General features: G+C 36.6%; 1 protein-coding gene across 1 annotated transcript; it reads right to left on the reverse strand.

Moving 5' to 3' along the window:
• Nucleotides 1–11,790: 11,790 nt before the first annotated feature.
• LOC148836339 (uncharacterized) lies at nucleotides 11,791–12,465 on the reverse strand. Its single transcript, XM_088913027.1, has one exon. It carries the CDS (start codon nucleotides 12,463–12,465, stop codon nucleotides 11,791–11,793), a length of 675 nt encoding a protein of 224 aa, XP_088769153.1.
• Between the last annotated feature and the right edge of the window lie 2,315 nt (nucleotides 12,466–14,780).

A 14,780-nucleotide genomic window follows, 5' to 3' on the forward strand; every position in this document is an offset into this window, starting at 1 on the left:
GTGTACTTTTGCCCAACTGAGCAATCTTGCTTTCATAAAATATACCAACTTTTTAATGACTGATGATTAACATGCTGTAATATAGAGTTTAAATTTAAAAGCTCAAATGCTGTACATGAGAGGTTAAGCTTTATTAGCTCCTCCTGGCAGTTTTACATGGTGATTCCGGATACTTTCCGGTATGACGTCAAATGACGCGATACACCGCATGATACTGCGTGAAACTGGGTTTTGATGTGACACGCCCACCGGGGTATACCACGAAATACTCCACTCGTTTTGAATGGCTGCATCTGTACATGCTTGTTTCAGTTTTTGCTTGATTCTGTATTCAGTCCCTGGCTTCAAAAATGCTTCTAAAGATTGCATAAAGGTAGGTATGATCACATTATTGGAAAAATACCAGTGTGTTGATCCAACAATGTAATCATACAGGACTGAGGACTATTTGAATCTGTCTTCAAATTGATGATTAAAGTATTAAGGATATGATTCCTTATTTCAGTCAAAATACCCATTAATAGGTGATTAATTCATGATGAACAGACAGAGATGGGAATAACAATCAAACACTCCCATAATCTACAGATGCAACCATTCAAAATGCGCGGTAAAAACCCACGGTACGGTAACCTACCCACATTTTAGTAGCTGAGCATAAAAAGAAGAGGAGCATAACGCATCTGAAGGTCATAAACGATATTAATTTAGGAACATAAACATTACTGTATGTACATAAACTGTACTGTGTATGGCTGGTCTTGATAGTTTAAAGAAAAAATACACACCGGTCTTCCATTTCTCCCTAAACATTTTAAGCATGAAAGTTTTATGAAACGGTACCCAAATATGCGATTGCTGTATAGAATGAATTTTAATTTTAAAAAATTATTTAACACGAAAATTAAGCTGTTTTCATCTTCCGCCTGAGAACAGTCACCCGTTGCTACCCAATTCAGAAACACAGCCACTAACTAGCAAAGAGAGGACATTAGCTAGCCAATATGATAAAGAAATAAATGATTATTTTGTTTATTTCTTTTGCACATTTATTTGAACATTTCCATCGATTGTACAAACACTTGGAAACTGTCCAATCCCTAGTTCATCAGGCATTTTCTTTTACGCTGCAGGCATTCTCCTGGTCTGGCGCCGGTCTGTGTCTTCCAGGATATAATGCCAGCGAACTATTGTTTTTATGTCCACTATAACAGACAATCTCCTTTGCTTTTAACCAAGCGTTTAATAATTTCCTAAAATGAAAATGATTTACTTTATTTCCCTCACGGGATCAATAAAAGTATCTGTCATCTGTCTTAACTATGGGACAGAATTCTGGGCTCTCCCCATACCAGAGATTATGGTAGGGCTTCAGAATGGTGATTGGCTGACACCATCTGACACCCCTCTGATTGGAGAAAAAAGACGTGCTGGTTTGCTATACATACAGTACTGTACCAGGAAGAGGATTTCTTTCTGTTCGAAACGTGTATTTTAAAAGTTTAAGAAGTAAAAACCTTACAGCGTACACAGATTTCTAAACTGATCAGGATCGTTATCTTTGTCTTATGCATAATAATGTTCACCACTCTGTCCAGCAAATTAATAATAAACTTTATTTTATATAGCGTTTTAAACGAAAAAGTAATTAGATTGCTCATAAACCTAATCACTTATTCTACATAAACACAGCGTAATTGCTCTCTGAAAATGCTTTTTCTTTTTATTTAGGCTCAGATTTCAACTATAGATCGTATTATTAATAACCATAATAACAACCAACCAACAAAAACAACCATATAAACATAATACCAACCAAAAACATAGATAACAACCACAATACAAAATCAAATATATCAAACCATTATACTCTCACAAATTCCTCCAATTATCATAATCCATATTAATATCATAATAACCATACTATGGTACAGTACTGTATGTATAGCAAACCAGAACGTCTTTTTTCTCCAATCATAGGGGTGTCAGATGGTGTCAGCCAATCACCATTCTGAAGCCCTACCATAATCTCTGGTATGGGGAGAGCCCAGAATTGCAAAACCAAACCCTCCTCCCATCCTAGTTTATCCTCTTTGTCATAAACAAAATCCACCTCAATTTTCAACATAAAGCATTACACAAAATCAATACCTCAACACTCCATACTCAACAACGATAATTCACAAACAGCCAGAACATGTAACTCCACATTCCCAAATAAACCTCATTTCCATAGCCCCGCCCCTTATGCAAAACCAACATCCCTCCCCTCTTCTCTCTCTCCCCTGGCGTTTGTAATCGTTTTTATTTTCAAATAAATTTTAGCAAAGTCATGTATTTTAAAAATCTTAAGATTTCTATATTTATGTCTTTATTTAGTGGTTTCATTAGTGACAAAGGCTAAACTTTCTTGGAAAAATGTCTTTTATGTAAACCATGTTTGCTATTAAATCATTCAGGGCTAAAATATGTTCATTGTCTTCCAATGAAAGAAGGGTTCCTTTCGCTGTAGTCAGGTTGACATTAGAAGCTTGCCACGCCCGGACTGTTACACCAACGCATTAGCATGTTAAAGCGATTTCATTGAGGAGCCTAGCTTTCTTAACTAGTAAGTACTGTACTTCCTACTTTGAAAATACCTGTGAAACCGGTTTAATTCGTCACAGACAGCACTTCGCAGAGAGGGGGGTTGTACTTGCAGTGTATACAGTAGATGGGAAAGCCAGAGCCGACCTCTACGCCGCCCACGTGTTATGCTCTTCGTTAATGTCTAAGCCGGAACACATCATTATATCTCATTTTGTATTTCTTTAAAAAAAAAAATATCGTTTGCCCAGCCTAACAGTATTGTTGTTATTGTTTTTAACCTGTAAAGCGCGTATACAGTACAGTTTGCATACGGTAATATGTTTATGTTCCTAAATCAATCTCTTTTATGAGCATGTGAAAGGCATGGTGAATCGATTCTCAAAAATTACTGTACTTTGCATGATTGGAAACAAATGCGTGATTGCGAAATGCTGTGGTGTTACTTTTACAAAGACGGTCAATGAAAAAAAGAATGTGGACCAGGGCAATACTTTGAGTTTACACTTACAGCTTGTCCAAGGTCATTCATTATTAATACTATTATTATTATCTTCAATAAAGACTTTGATGGCGACAGCTCAAACATGAGAGGTTGAGCTTTATTAGCTCCACCTTGCGGAAATTCTGGATACTATTATTTTGCTTGCGGTATTATAGGAGAATTTACGGTAACTAGCGGTATTTACCGGTAACTCGCGGTAGACTGCGTACAGAGCACTGGAAAATAATGCGGTATCGCCCGTGCATTTTGAATGGCTGCATCTGTACACTCTTCATCCCTTTGCGGAGTTACAGATTGTTACCCTGTGTTTAGAGTAACACACCTGAATGAGCTCTAAAACTAAGAGACTAGATCAGGAGTGACACCAATTACAATCCCATTTAACTTTTAACAAGCTGAAAATAAAATTAAAAATGTAAATCAAATATGAATTGGAAATGATTTAGCCTGTGATTAAGAACTTGGCCAAAAACAAAATCAAGAAGACACAGGATCAGGATTTCAGACCCCTGCACTAGATCATGATAAACAGCAGCCTAAGAAAAAAAAAACATCAACATCTTTGTCTAATCTCTTATACGTGCAGATGGTGTCAAGATGCTGCACGTGAGATGTTTTAGTATTGTTCTTGTCATTCCATTCACGCTTAAAGTCCCTCAGCCCCCTACCATGATGTACAGCCATTCAGTCTGAAAAAGAACACCAACAGCAAAGCTGACATTTGTGTCAGTAGTGGTTGTATGATGAATATGTGAGAAAAAAAGCGGTGTTGAAAATGCTTAAAATGAAGCAATTCATGTAAATTAACCTAATACAAAAAGATCAGAATTAAAGGGTTAAATTGTCACTTAACCCTGACCCTAAGTAACACAGATGTGAATGTGAATGTAATATGAACCTGACCCATTGCTTCTAAGTAGCTATATTCTAAACTCAAGTATTGTAACATTTCTGGTAACTACAATTGCTGTTACTAATAAGCAGAGCTCCCACCTTTGAGGAAAGTACAAATCCTGACATTAACCAATGATGTTATTTCTAATAACCTGAGGTCAACACTTGGGTTATTAAGGAGATATTTTATCCTCTCACCTAAAAACTATGCCCCAGAAACCCCATTGAACAGGCTGTTCAGTGTTGGAACAAGAAGATGACATTTGGAACATCTAAAAAACCCTTAGATCAAATTTTTAAAGAGCTATCATATGAAACAGATATTTCTTGTAGTTGCAATATGTGAGAGAGCTGTGCAAGTAAACAATCCCTGGAATTATGAGAAAGCAATATCAGATGGGAACCCCAGTTCTCCTGATCTTCAACTTCACTCTGCTTATCACTGTTGAAGCACACACTAATGATAGGATTATAGTGTATTTGAGTGGATGTGTCAAAACGTGCATGAATCAGTACTTCACATTTGGTACAAACAGGCCGCAAATAATTAATATAGATTTTTAAATATAGTCTATGAATAAATATATTCTTGTCATCAAAAGAAGCATTCCTTAAAATTGTAATAAATGCACTATCAGAAAATAATGATTATCTCTTGAAATGTTTTTGTAGTTGATACATTGACATTTTATTGAATAGATGTGACATACAGATGCAGCCATTCAAAACAAGCGGGGTGTGCTGCGGTATAACACGGTGGGCGTGTCGGAGTATACCGCATCATACCGTATGCAAATTAGATTATGTTAATAGTATCTGGAATCACCTTGTAAAACCGCCAGGTGGAGCTAATAAAGGTTAACCTTTCCTGTACAGCATTTGAGTTGTCACCAAAAAACGTTGGTTTCGAATCCCGATCACTGCTGAGGGACAATCTTTATTCAATTAAGAATTTAAGTTGTATACTCTTTAGACTTTTAAATTTAAACAGTGTATTACAGCATGTTAATCATTAAACATTAAAAAGGTGGTATATTTTATAAAAGCAAGATTGTTCTGTTGGACAAAAGTACACAACCTACCACCTTTATCATAAATATTTTAATTATGCAGGAATATTTTATGCATCAAAGTCTTTACCGAAGATATTACTAATAGTATTAATAATGAATGACCTTGGACAAGCTGTAAGCTCAAAGTATTACCCTGGTCCACATTCTTTGTAACCGTCTTTGTAAACGAAAAGTTTATTTTTTCATTGACAAAAAGTAACACCACAGCATTTAGTTGATCTGATCACGCATTGGTTTCCAATCATACAAAGTAATTCTTGAGAATCTCCGATTCACCATGCCTTTCACATGCTCATAAACGATATTAATTTAGGAACATAAACATATTACTGTATGTAAACTGTACTGTATATTGCTGGTCTTGGTAGTTTAAAGAAAAAATACACACCAGTATTCCATTTCTCCCTAAACATTTTAAGCATCAAAGTCTTACATGTTGTTATTTGGGAAACGTTTTTACGTGCTCCTTCTAACCATATTAGGATTATATACTTTGTGAAAAGTGATAGTCTTTTAACCTTTTCTGTGAATTCGCTTGTTATCTAACAAATGCATACTTTTAGAATTTGATTAACAGGGAATATGGCGGAATAAACTGAAGAGGTTAGTTAATGCGACACGGAATTATTAAGAATTATCACCTCTTTTTACACTTGAGAACAAATGAGAACATTCCACTCAGTGGGCGGTGCATTGTTATCTCAATCACCTGCTAATTCGTTTTACACCACTGGACGACAGGAGAATGTGACTGTACTGTATCTGTACAGAATGTGTGTTTCAATCAATACAGTAATTGATTAAAATTGCAATCGCATGTTTAATTAAATGCCTTTTTTGATTCACAATCTGAAAATGAAAACCGCGGTAAAGTCACCTTGAATTTAAAAAAACAATTTTGGCACGCCTGTAGCATTTTCATGAAACCTCCTAGAGTTATACACTTGCTTTGTGTATAAAGTACATTGTGAATGTTTTCACAGCCTTCACTTTGTCATTTTTATGCCATTTTTTTGACCACGCACGAATATTGCTATGTCCGTATCTTCGCAAGGGAATCAGTGCGAATTTTAATACTAATTAAATGACCGCGGGCACTTTCCACCCCCTCTTTATTCTCAGAGTAGACCACACTAACCTTCTAATGAAAGACGGTCCACCCCCCCACCCCCCCACGGACAGGAAACGTGGCCACAGGCACTTAAATTTAATATGGTCAGTAACAGTAAACAGTAACATGGTCAGAAGGAGCACGTACAAACGTTTCCAAAATAACCACATGTAAGACTCTGATGCTTAAAATGTTTAGGGAGAAAGTGGAATACTGGTGTGTATTTTTTCTTTAAACTACCAATACCAGCCATATACAGTCTGTAACATAGGGATTTCTATATGTCTTCATTTAGTGGTTACATTAGTGACAAAGGCTAAACTTTTAGCTTCAGTAACGCGTATGCCGTATGGCATACATGTTTGTTTTGGGTTTTGCTTGTTCACATATCTCCCCTTTTTATAAAACGACATGGTTGAAAACTGTTCCAGAGCCACTGTTGTTTCATCAGTGAAAAGTACATCATGAAATGCCTCTCCCTGTTCAATCCACTGGAAAAAAGAAAAGGAGCATAAAGCTTCTGATGGCCATACACGATATTCATTTAGGAACAGCATCAGAGATATGTTTTTAACTGCACTGCAGAATACCATAGTGTGTTTTTTTTTTCACTCTCTGGTGGAAACTGGCTTCCATAAGAATCAGTATGGCTGAGATTAAATAAAACTTCACTCGCACCAAACAAATGTATATTTCTAACTATCACAACATGATAGAATTTAAGTCATTTTAATTACAATGAATAGTCACCTATGCGTTCCAATATAAACATTTATATTGATTTAAATTGCATTTAAATCGCCTTTATTTTAAACACATAAATAAAGCTGATACTGTTTAGACTTTTAATTATTTAAAACTGTATTACAACAGCACAATGCACAATGCAACGTAAATCGCTATCTTTGTCTTCTGTGTAATAATGTTCACCTCTCTGTCCAGCAAATTAACAATAGTAATAATAATGAACATTGTATATGGCGCCTTTAAAGGTGGCTCCTCAAAGCGCTTTACAGGTTAAAAACAATAACAACAATACTGTTAGGCTGGGCAAACGATTTTTTTTTTAAGAAATACAAAATGAGATATAATGATGTGTTCCGGCTTAGACATTAACGAAGAGCATAACACGTGGGCAGCGTAGCGGTCGGCTCTGGCTTTCCCATCTACTGTATACCGATATACTGCAAGTACAACCCCCCCTCTCTGCGGGAGTGCTGGCTGTGACGAATTAAACCGGTTTCACAGGTATTTTCAAAGTAGAAGGGGACGAGATTTCCAGCGATAGACACCTCCCCCCCTCAAAAACCCAGTAAGTACAGTACTTACTAGTTAAGAAAGCTAGGCTCCTCAATGAAATCGCTTTAACATGCTAATGCGTTGGTGTAACAGTCCGGGCGTGGCAAGCTTCTAATGTCAACCTGACTACGGCGAAAGGAACCCTTCTTTCATTGGAAGACAATGAACATATTCTAGCCCTAAATGAATTAATAGCAAACATGGTTTACATAAAAGACATTTTTCCAAGAAAGTTTAGCCTTTGTCACTAATGAAACCACTAAATAAAGACATAAATATAGAAATCTTAAGATTTTTAAAATACATGACTTTGCTAAAATTTATTTAAAAATAAAAACGATTACAAACGCCAGCAGAGAGAGAGAACAGGGGAGGGGTGTTGGTTTTGCATAAGGGGCTATGGAAATGAGGTCTATTTGGGAATGTGGAGTTACATGTTCTGGCTGTTGGTGAATTATCGTTGTTGAGTATGGAGTGTTGAGGTATTGATTTTGTGTAATGCTTTATGTTGAAAATTGAGGTGGATTTTGTTTATGATAAAGAGGATAAACTGGGATGGGAGGAGGGTTTGGTTTTGCATAAGGGGCGGGATTATGATAACTGGAGGAATTTGAGAGAGTTTAATGGTTTGATATATTTGATTTTGTATTGTGGTTGTTATCTATGTTTTTGGTTGGTATTATGTTTATATGGTTGTTTTTGTTGGTTGGTCGTTATTATGGTTATTAATAATACGATCTATAGTTGAAATCTGAGCCTAAATAAAAAGAAAAAGCATTTTCAGAGAGCAATTACGCTGTGTTTCTGTAGAATAAGTGATTAGGTTTATGAGCAATCTAATAACTTATTCATTTAAAATGCTATATAAAATAAAGTTTATTATTAATTTGCTGGACAGAGTGGTGAACATTATTATGCATAAGACAAAGATAACGATTTACGTTAAAAGACATTTAATTAAACATAGGTTTGTGATTTAAATGGGAATGGGGTGACGGGAACTCTTAATCTAAATAAAAATAAAATAAATAAAACAGGTTTCGATAGTTAATAACCACTTTTTATGCACGAAACACGGGTGATTTTTCTTCCTCCTGATCAGTTTAGAAATCTGTGTACGCTGTAAGGTTTTTACTTCTTAATTAAACTTTTAAAATACACGTTTCGAATAGAAAGAAATCCTCTTCCTTGTAAAGTATGTATAGCAAACCAGCACGTCTTTTTTCTCCAATCAGAGGGGTGTCAGATGGTGTCAGCCAATCACCATTCTGAAGCCCTACCATAATCTCTGGTATAGGGAGACCCAAGAATTCTGTCCGATAGTTTATGTAGATAGATGATAGATACTTTTATTGATCCCGTGAGGGAAATAAAGTAAATCATTTTCATTTTAGGAAATTATTAAACGCTCGGTTAAAAGCAAAGAAGATTGTCTGTTATATAGTGGACATAAAAACAAGAGCTTGCTGCGGCGTTATTGGAAACCCAAATTTAACAAAAAATCGCTGGCATTATATTCTAGAAGACACAGACCGGCGCCAGACCGGGAGAATGCCTGCAGCATAAAAGAAAATGCCTGATGAACTAGGGATTAGACAGTTTCCAAGTGCTTGTACAATCGATGGAAATGTTCAAATAAATATGCAAAAGAAATAAACAAAATAATCATTTATTTCTTTATCATATTGGCTAGCTAATGTCCTCTCTTTGCTAGTTAGTGGCTGTGTTTCTGCGTTGGGTAGCAACGGGTGACTGTTCTCAGGCGGAAGATGTAAACAGCTTAGTTTTCGTGTTAAATAATTTTTTTAAATTAAAATTCATTCTATACAGCAATCACATATTTGGGTACCGTTTCATAAAACTTTCATGCTTAAAATGTTTAGGGAGAAATGGAAGACTGGTGTGTATTTTTTCTTTAAACTACCAAGACCAGCCATACACAGTACAGTTTACATACAGTAATGTTTATGTTCCTAAATTAATATCGTTTATGATCTTCAGATGCGTTATGCTCCACTTCTTAGTATTTTTATAAATATTCAATACTAAGCGGATTAAAATGTGCACAGTAAAGAGATTAAATGATTAAATCCTTTGTTAGTCCTTGTTAGTTAGATCAACGAAATACTGTGGTGTTACTTTTTGTCGAGGAAAAAATAAAGTCTTTTCATTTAAAATGACGGTTACAAATAATGTGGACCAGCCGCGACGGTGCCGCAACTTTTCTTTTAACAAACATTTCTTTGAAAAAACAGAGTAGCAATATTATGGACAATTAATTGACTTTTTATATTTCTAAATATCACAACATGATCGAATTTAAGTCATTTTTATTAACAATGAATAGTCACCTTCTTTCCTTCTGACAACGGTCCCTGCTTCTGCTTCCTGCTTCTATCGTGTGTGTGTGTGTGGTAAATATATTGTAAATATGAGGTTTACATTGGCATTATTAATTTTTCACTTGAGTGTATGCAACATAAATTGTTATCTTTGTCTTCTAAGTATCTTAATAAACTTTCAGCATAGCTTTCTCCCCGTTTAGATTTATTTTTCTTGGGATTTTGGGATCAAACGTGGAAAGATTAGATTGTAATCGTTTTTATTTTTTAAATACATTTTAGAAAAGTGTAATTTATACTAAAAAGCTGTATTTATTTAATAGCACTTGATTCTTATATTAATGGAGTTAAGTTGATACTGTTTAAACTTTTATTTTAAATTGTATTACAGCATTGTACACATGCTTAAAAGAGAAGAGAGAAAACGCAAGCCTTCTTCAGGTGTGAGGGTTTCTGCTCAGAATGAAACGCTAAAATGTAATGTAGGTTCTGAATGGGTTCAATTCAGTGTGAATTGTAATACTAATTAAATGACTGCAGGCACTTTCCACACCCTCTGACAGCAGGAATTCCTATTCTTAGCTCAGCAGCTCATTACAATATAGGGTGTTCAAACCGTATTTTTTTTACACAGTGACACAGCGTCGCATTGTGAATCTTTTTTTCCGTGTTTACAAAGAAAGTGGAATACAGTGATACTACCTGCTATATAGATACATATGTTTAGATATTTAGACCCGGCACGGCACCGAGAAAGGAAGCGCGGAGCTCAGCAGTGCAGAACGAACGTTCCGCTGCCTGGAGCGCTTAATGGCACCAATCGCATCTGCATTTATAACTTAGTTTTTAAAATTAACCAAGCAATATGAAGCATCTCTTTTTACTTTTAAGTCCCTTAATTGTCATTAAGCACAGCTTTCTCACCACTTAGACTACTTTTTGATACCATCATTAGACAAAGCAGACACTTGTACTTTCTAATGACATTACAAGTGGAAAGATTACAGATTTTAATCGTCTTTAATTTTGTTACATTATACATTTTAAAAACGTTTCATCTATACAAACACCACAAAACTATTCTCGATTGTATTTCTGAATGTTATGTTACACTTAGTTCACTGTTTTAAATACATGTAATTAAGAAAGTTAGGTGTTAGCATAAACTATTAGTAATCAATCATATTAAATTTAGCACTGTAATAAGTTGTTGCACTTTCCCCCGCATCTTGTAAAAATATATTTTCATTGTTTAAATATACATTAAATCTGACTATCATATAATAAGTTAAATACAAAACTAAAGAAAACAGGGTAAAATATAATTCAAAATATTTTGCTAACAATGTTAACTGTTTATAAATAATAAAATGTATTAACTAAGGAGTAGGATGGCACTGTTGTTAGTATGCTTTTTGTATTGTTTCTTTTTCATAAATACAACAGTAGTACCTGATGTCTCAGTGGCTTTCAAAATTAAATTATGCATGCAAACCTGTGAACTGGCCTGTGATACTGGCCATGTAATACTCATGTAATGTAATGCATTGTGGAATAATAGTTTATTTTAAAGGATAGAGAAAGCACAGAAAATAGGCAGTTAGATTGATCAGATTAGTATGAAAAGCCATTTGGCAAAGAGGGAATGAGAAGAGTGACAAACTAGTATACTTTAGATCTTTTTTTATGAACCAGGGAAAATCTGATCATGTTTCTCTATAACAATAATAAAAAACTTTATTTTATATATCACCTTTAAAAGTGGCATCTCAAAGCAATACTGTAGATGTAAAAACAGTTAAAAGGACCACAGATTACAAAGTAAAGACCCAGACAAACACAAACGCGTTTTTAATAAAATGCTTTTATTAATTCAGCAGAGACAGAGAGATACACACATAGGTTTTCATTGTCAAAAAGTAATTGTTTTTTTTTACATTCCTCTTGTTTAACAGGAATGTTTTGTTTGTGGACAGACTGTTAGACTAGAGGAAAAGAGCGCCTCCTTCTTCGAAACATTTCATTGATCCGATCACAAATTCTTTTCCAGTGGCACGAAGTAAGTGTTGAGAATCTCTGATTCACCGTGCTACTAATAGTTTCTCGGAGATTGCAAGGCAAGGCACTTTTGCCTCTGGACCCATTGAAATTTACAGATGTGGTCCACCCCCAGTAAATTTCAAAAGTCACAAAATTTCGAAACACGAGGGCGGCGTAGCAGTTGGGTCTCGCTTTCCCATCTATACCGATGCACTGCAAGTACAACCACCCCTCTTTCTCTTGAGTGATGGGCAACAGTTGGATATCTGGGAGAATTGTTCGTCCCACTGGCATCTGTGAATTCCGCTCTGTAAACGGTGCTTCCTGAGGGGAGATAGACGGTGGGGACAGCATCAGCCAATTCCTGCACGGTGGTGAACAGAGAGGCCAGGATGGAGTGTCCTGAGGCAGTGTGTGCTCTGTGGGGGGAAGAGCTTCCGCCAGGCACTGCAACCTGCGCGGCGGGGAGAGGCATTTATCGGGACACAGCTGCTCTACCGTTTGACTGCCGGAACATACTGTCTCCTTCTTCTGCATCTTCACGAGTGTCTCTAACCTCCCAATCCTTCCCAGTAATGCGTCTGACTGCTCCCGCTGCTGCCAAACAGTCTCCATACAGGTGCTGCTTCTACAGGTTGGCACCCTGGCCAGAGACCGAGAGCAGAGACCCACAGCCTGTGGCAAAATAACAATTCATGTAAGAAATAAAGTCACACAGTAGTATTCATCAGTTGCGGAACAGACGTCAATATAAACTTTTCTTTTTATCCGTCTTACCGTTTTCTTTTTTACTGTTCTGGTGGTAAATTTCAAAGATCGTTTCGCCCATGCGGTGTTTTCCTGAAGAACAGGCTGCAAAGAAATATTTATATTTGAATGTATAATTCAAAACAGCAATAATACCTTGTAATAAACGCTATAATCGCATATTTCAGATGAAGCCTGCTGTATTTGCTTACCCTTCACTCTTTGCAAGCTAGGGCAGCAGAAGCACCTCGTCTCTTCCCGTAAGAGGTCTTGGTCTCCATACTGTACTATGGTCACTGTAGTGCAGGCTAGCAGTTTTTTTTTGTGATGGGAACTCACCCAATCCCTTGGTGTATTTATGCTATATTCTCATGTACGGCTAGAATGTGTTCATTGACTTCCAATGAAAAGCAGGTTCCTTTTGCCGAAGTCGGGAGACATTAGAAGCTTGCCACACCCGGACTGTTAAACCAACGCATTAGCACGTCAAAGCTATCCCATTGAGGAGCTGGGCACAATAATTGTTTTGTTCCTTGATTTTCTGATCTGTATTAATTACATCACCACCACTGGTCGTGGGGCCATGGGGTGAGACAGGGAAATTAAAAAAAACACTTGAATTACTTATCCAGTCTCTCAAAATAAAATTATTTTTCAAGCAATGCAACTAACATCAGGCAATGTGTTTTTTTTTAATCTAACATTGACAGCCACATCTTAAATCTTGTCAGTCAGCTCTTTTTTCTCTATTTGAATTGTGGCGATTCAAACAACTTGGAATAACAAGTGGTCTCAAAGTCACCAAGCTCACAGAGCTTCAACAACAGATGACAACTTCCTTAGTCCTTCCTTAGTCTTCCTGAGATTGTCAGATTATGAGTGAATAAAAGCATTTTATAAAAAAAACACGTTTGCGTTTGTTTGGGAGCTATATTATGTATTTTTCATATATAAGATATAATAATGTGTTCCTGCTTAACACATCACACAACTTTAAAAGCTATAAAAACAGGTTTCGATTTGTGTCTTTTTCACATTCTCTGGCGAGCCTTGTTTTGTCTTCTAGTCTTCTTTAGGTGTGAGGGCAGGAGTGGATCGCAGCAGGCATACTCAGCAAATAACAAGAAAACAAAGAACAGGGCAGGTGAGACGAGTATCCAGACAGTGAGTGATCAGAAAAAGGAAACAATTGTTACGCCCGGGTTTTCGACACAATTTGTTTGCGTGTGTCTTTCCCTGGTATTAGCTCATCGGTATGGTGTAAGTTTGATCTGTACCATACTGTATACAGGTACAGACTTCAAGCTGCACCATTGTTTCGCTTTGGTAAGGAGACAGACTATGGCCAAAATCACGAAGACTCTCTCACACCAAATAATGAAATGAAAAGAAACGGAAAGTCAACACGAGACATTGTACAGCATTTGGCTTCAATGGACATCTTTGTTTGTGAAAGCACAGTGAGACGACATTATAAAGGATGAGGAGGCAAAGAGAATCTAAACCGAGGATGATTCAAAGGTAAATAACTTTCTAAAAATACTTTTCTTGCATGTAAATACAACTACGCACATTATTTTTATAACTAACTGTTGATCTCTTTTTTTTTCAAGTCCTATTGTGCGACCCATTGACAGACTGACAGATGAAAATGATGAGCTACCGGCTATGCAAGTTCAAAGACGGCTATGGGGTGACCTCGGTGCGAGCGTTAGTCCGACATCGATAAGAAGAGTGCGCAGAAGGCTTGGATGGAGATACAAAAACACCAACACATTCCCCATGATAAGGGTAAAAAACAAAGAGGAACGACAAGTGCTCCAATGGATTGAACGGGGGGGGGGCATTTCATGATGTACTTTTCACCGACAAAACAACAGTGGCTCTGGAACAGTTTTCAACAATGTCATTTTGTAAAAAGGGGAGATATGTGGACAAGCCAAAGCCCAAACATCCACTGAAGGTTCACGTCTGGGGGGGTATATCTAGAAGAGGCCCGGGACCACTTCTTATTTTCAAAGGAATTATGGATCGTGAATTTTTCGAGGAAGTCGTGGTGAAACAGCATGCCGCCCCATATATCAGGGAGCACTTTGGATCAAGGCACCGTCTATTTCAAGACAACGATCTGAAACACACAGCAGCAAGGGCGAGGCTTATAGCAGAAGGAGTGAACTGGGTGA

The sequence above is a fragment of the Atractosteus spatula genome, chromosome 4 (genome assembly GCF_055471065.1).
Source record: "Atractosteus spatula isolate fAtrSpa1 chromosome 4, fAtrSpa1.hap1, whole genome shotgun sequence".
NCBI classification, from domain to species: domain Eukaryota; kingdom Metazoa; phylum Chordata; class Actinopteri; order Semionotiformes; family Lepisosteidae; genus Atractosteus; species Atractosteus spatula.

Excerpts from the sequence above, each read along its gene's own strand:
- LOC148836339 (XM_088913027.1), bottom strand. The coding sequence starts at position 12,465 with ATGGAGACTGTTTGGCAGCAGCGGGAGCAGTCAGACGCATTACTGGGA.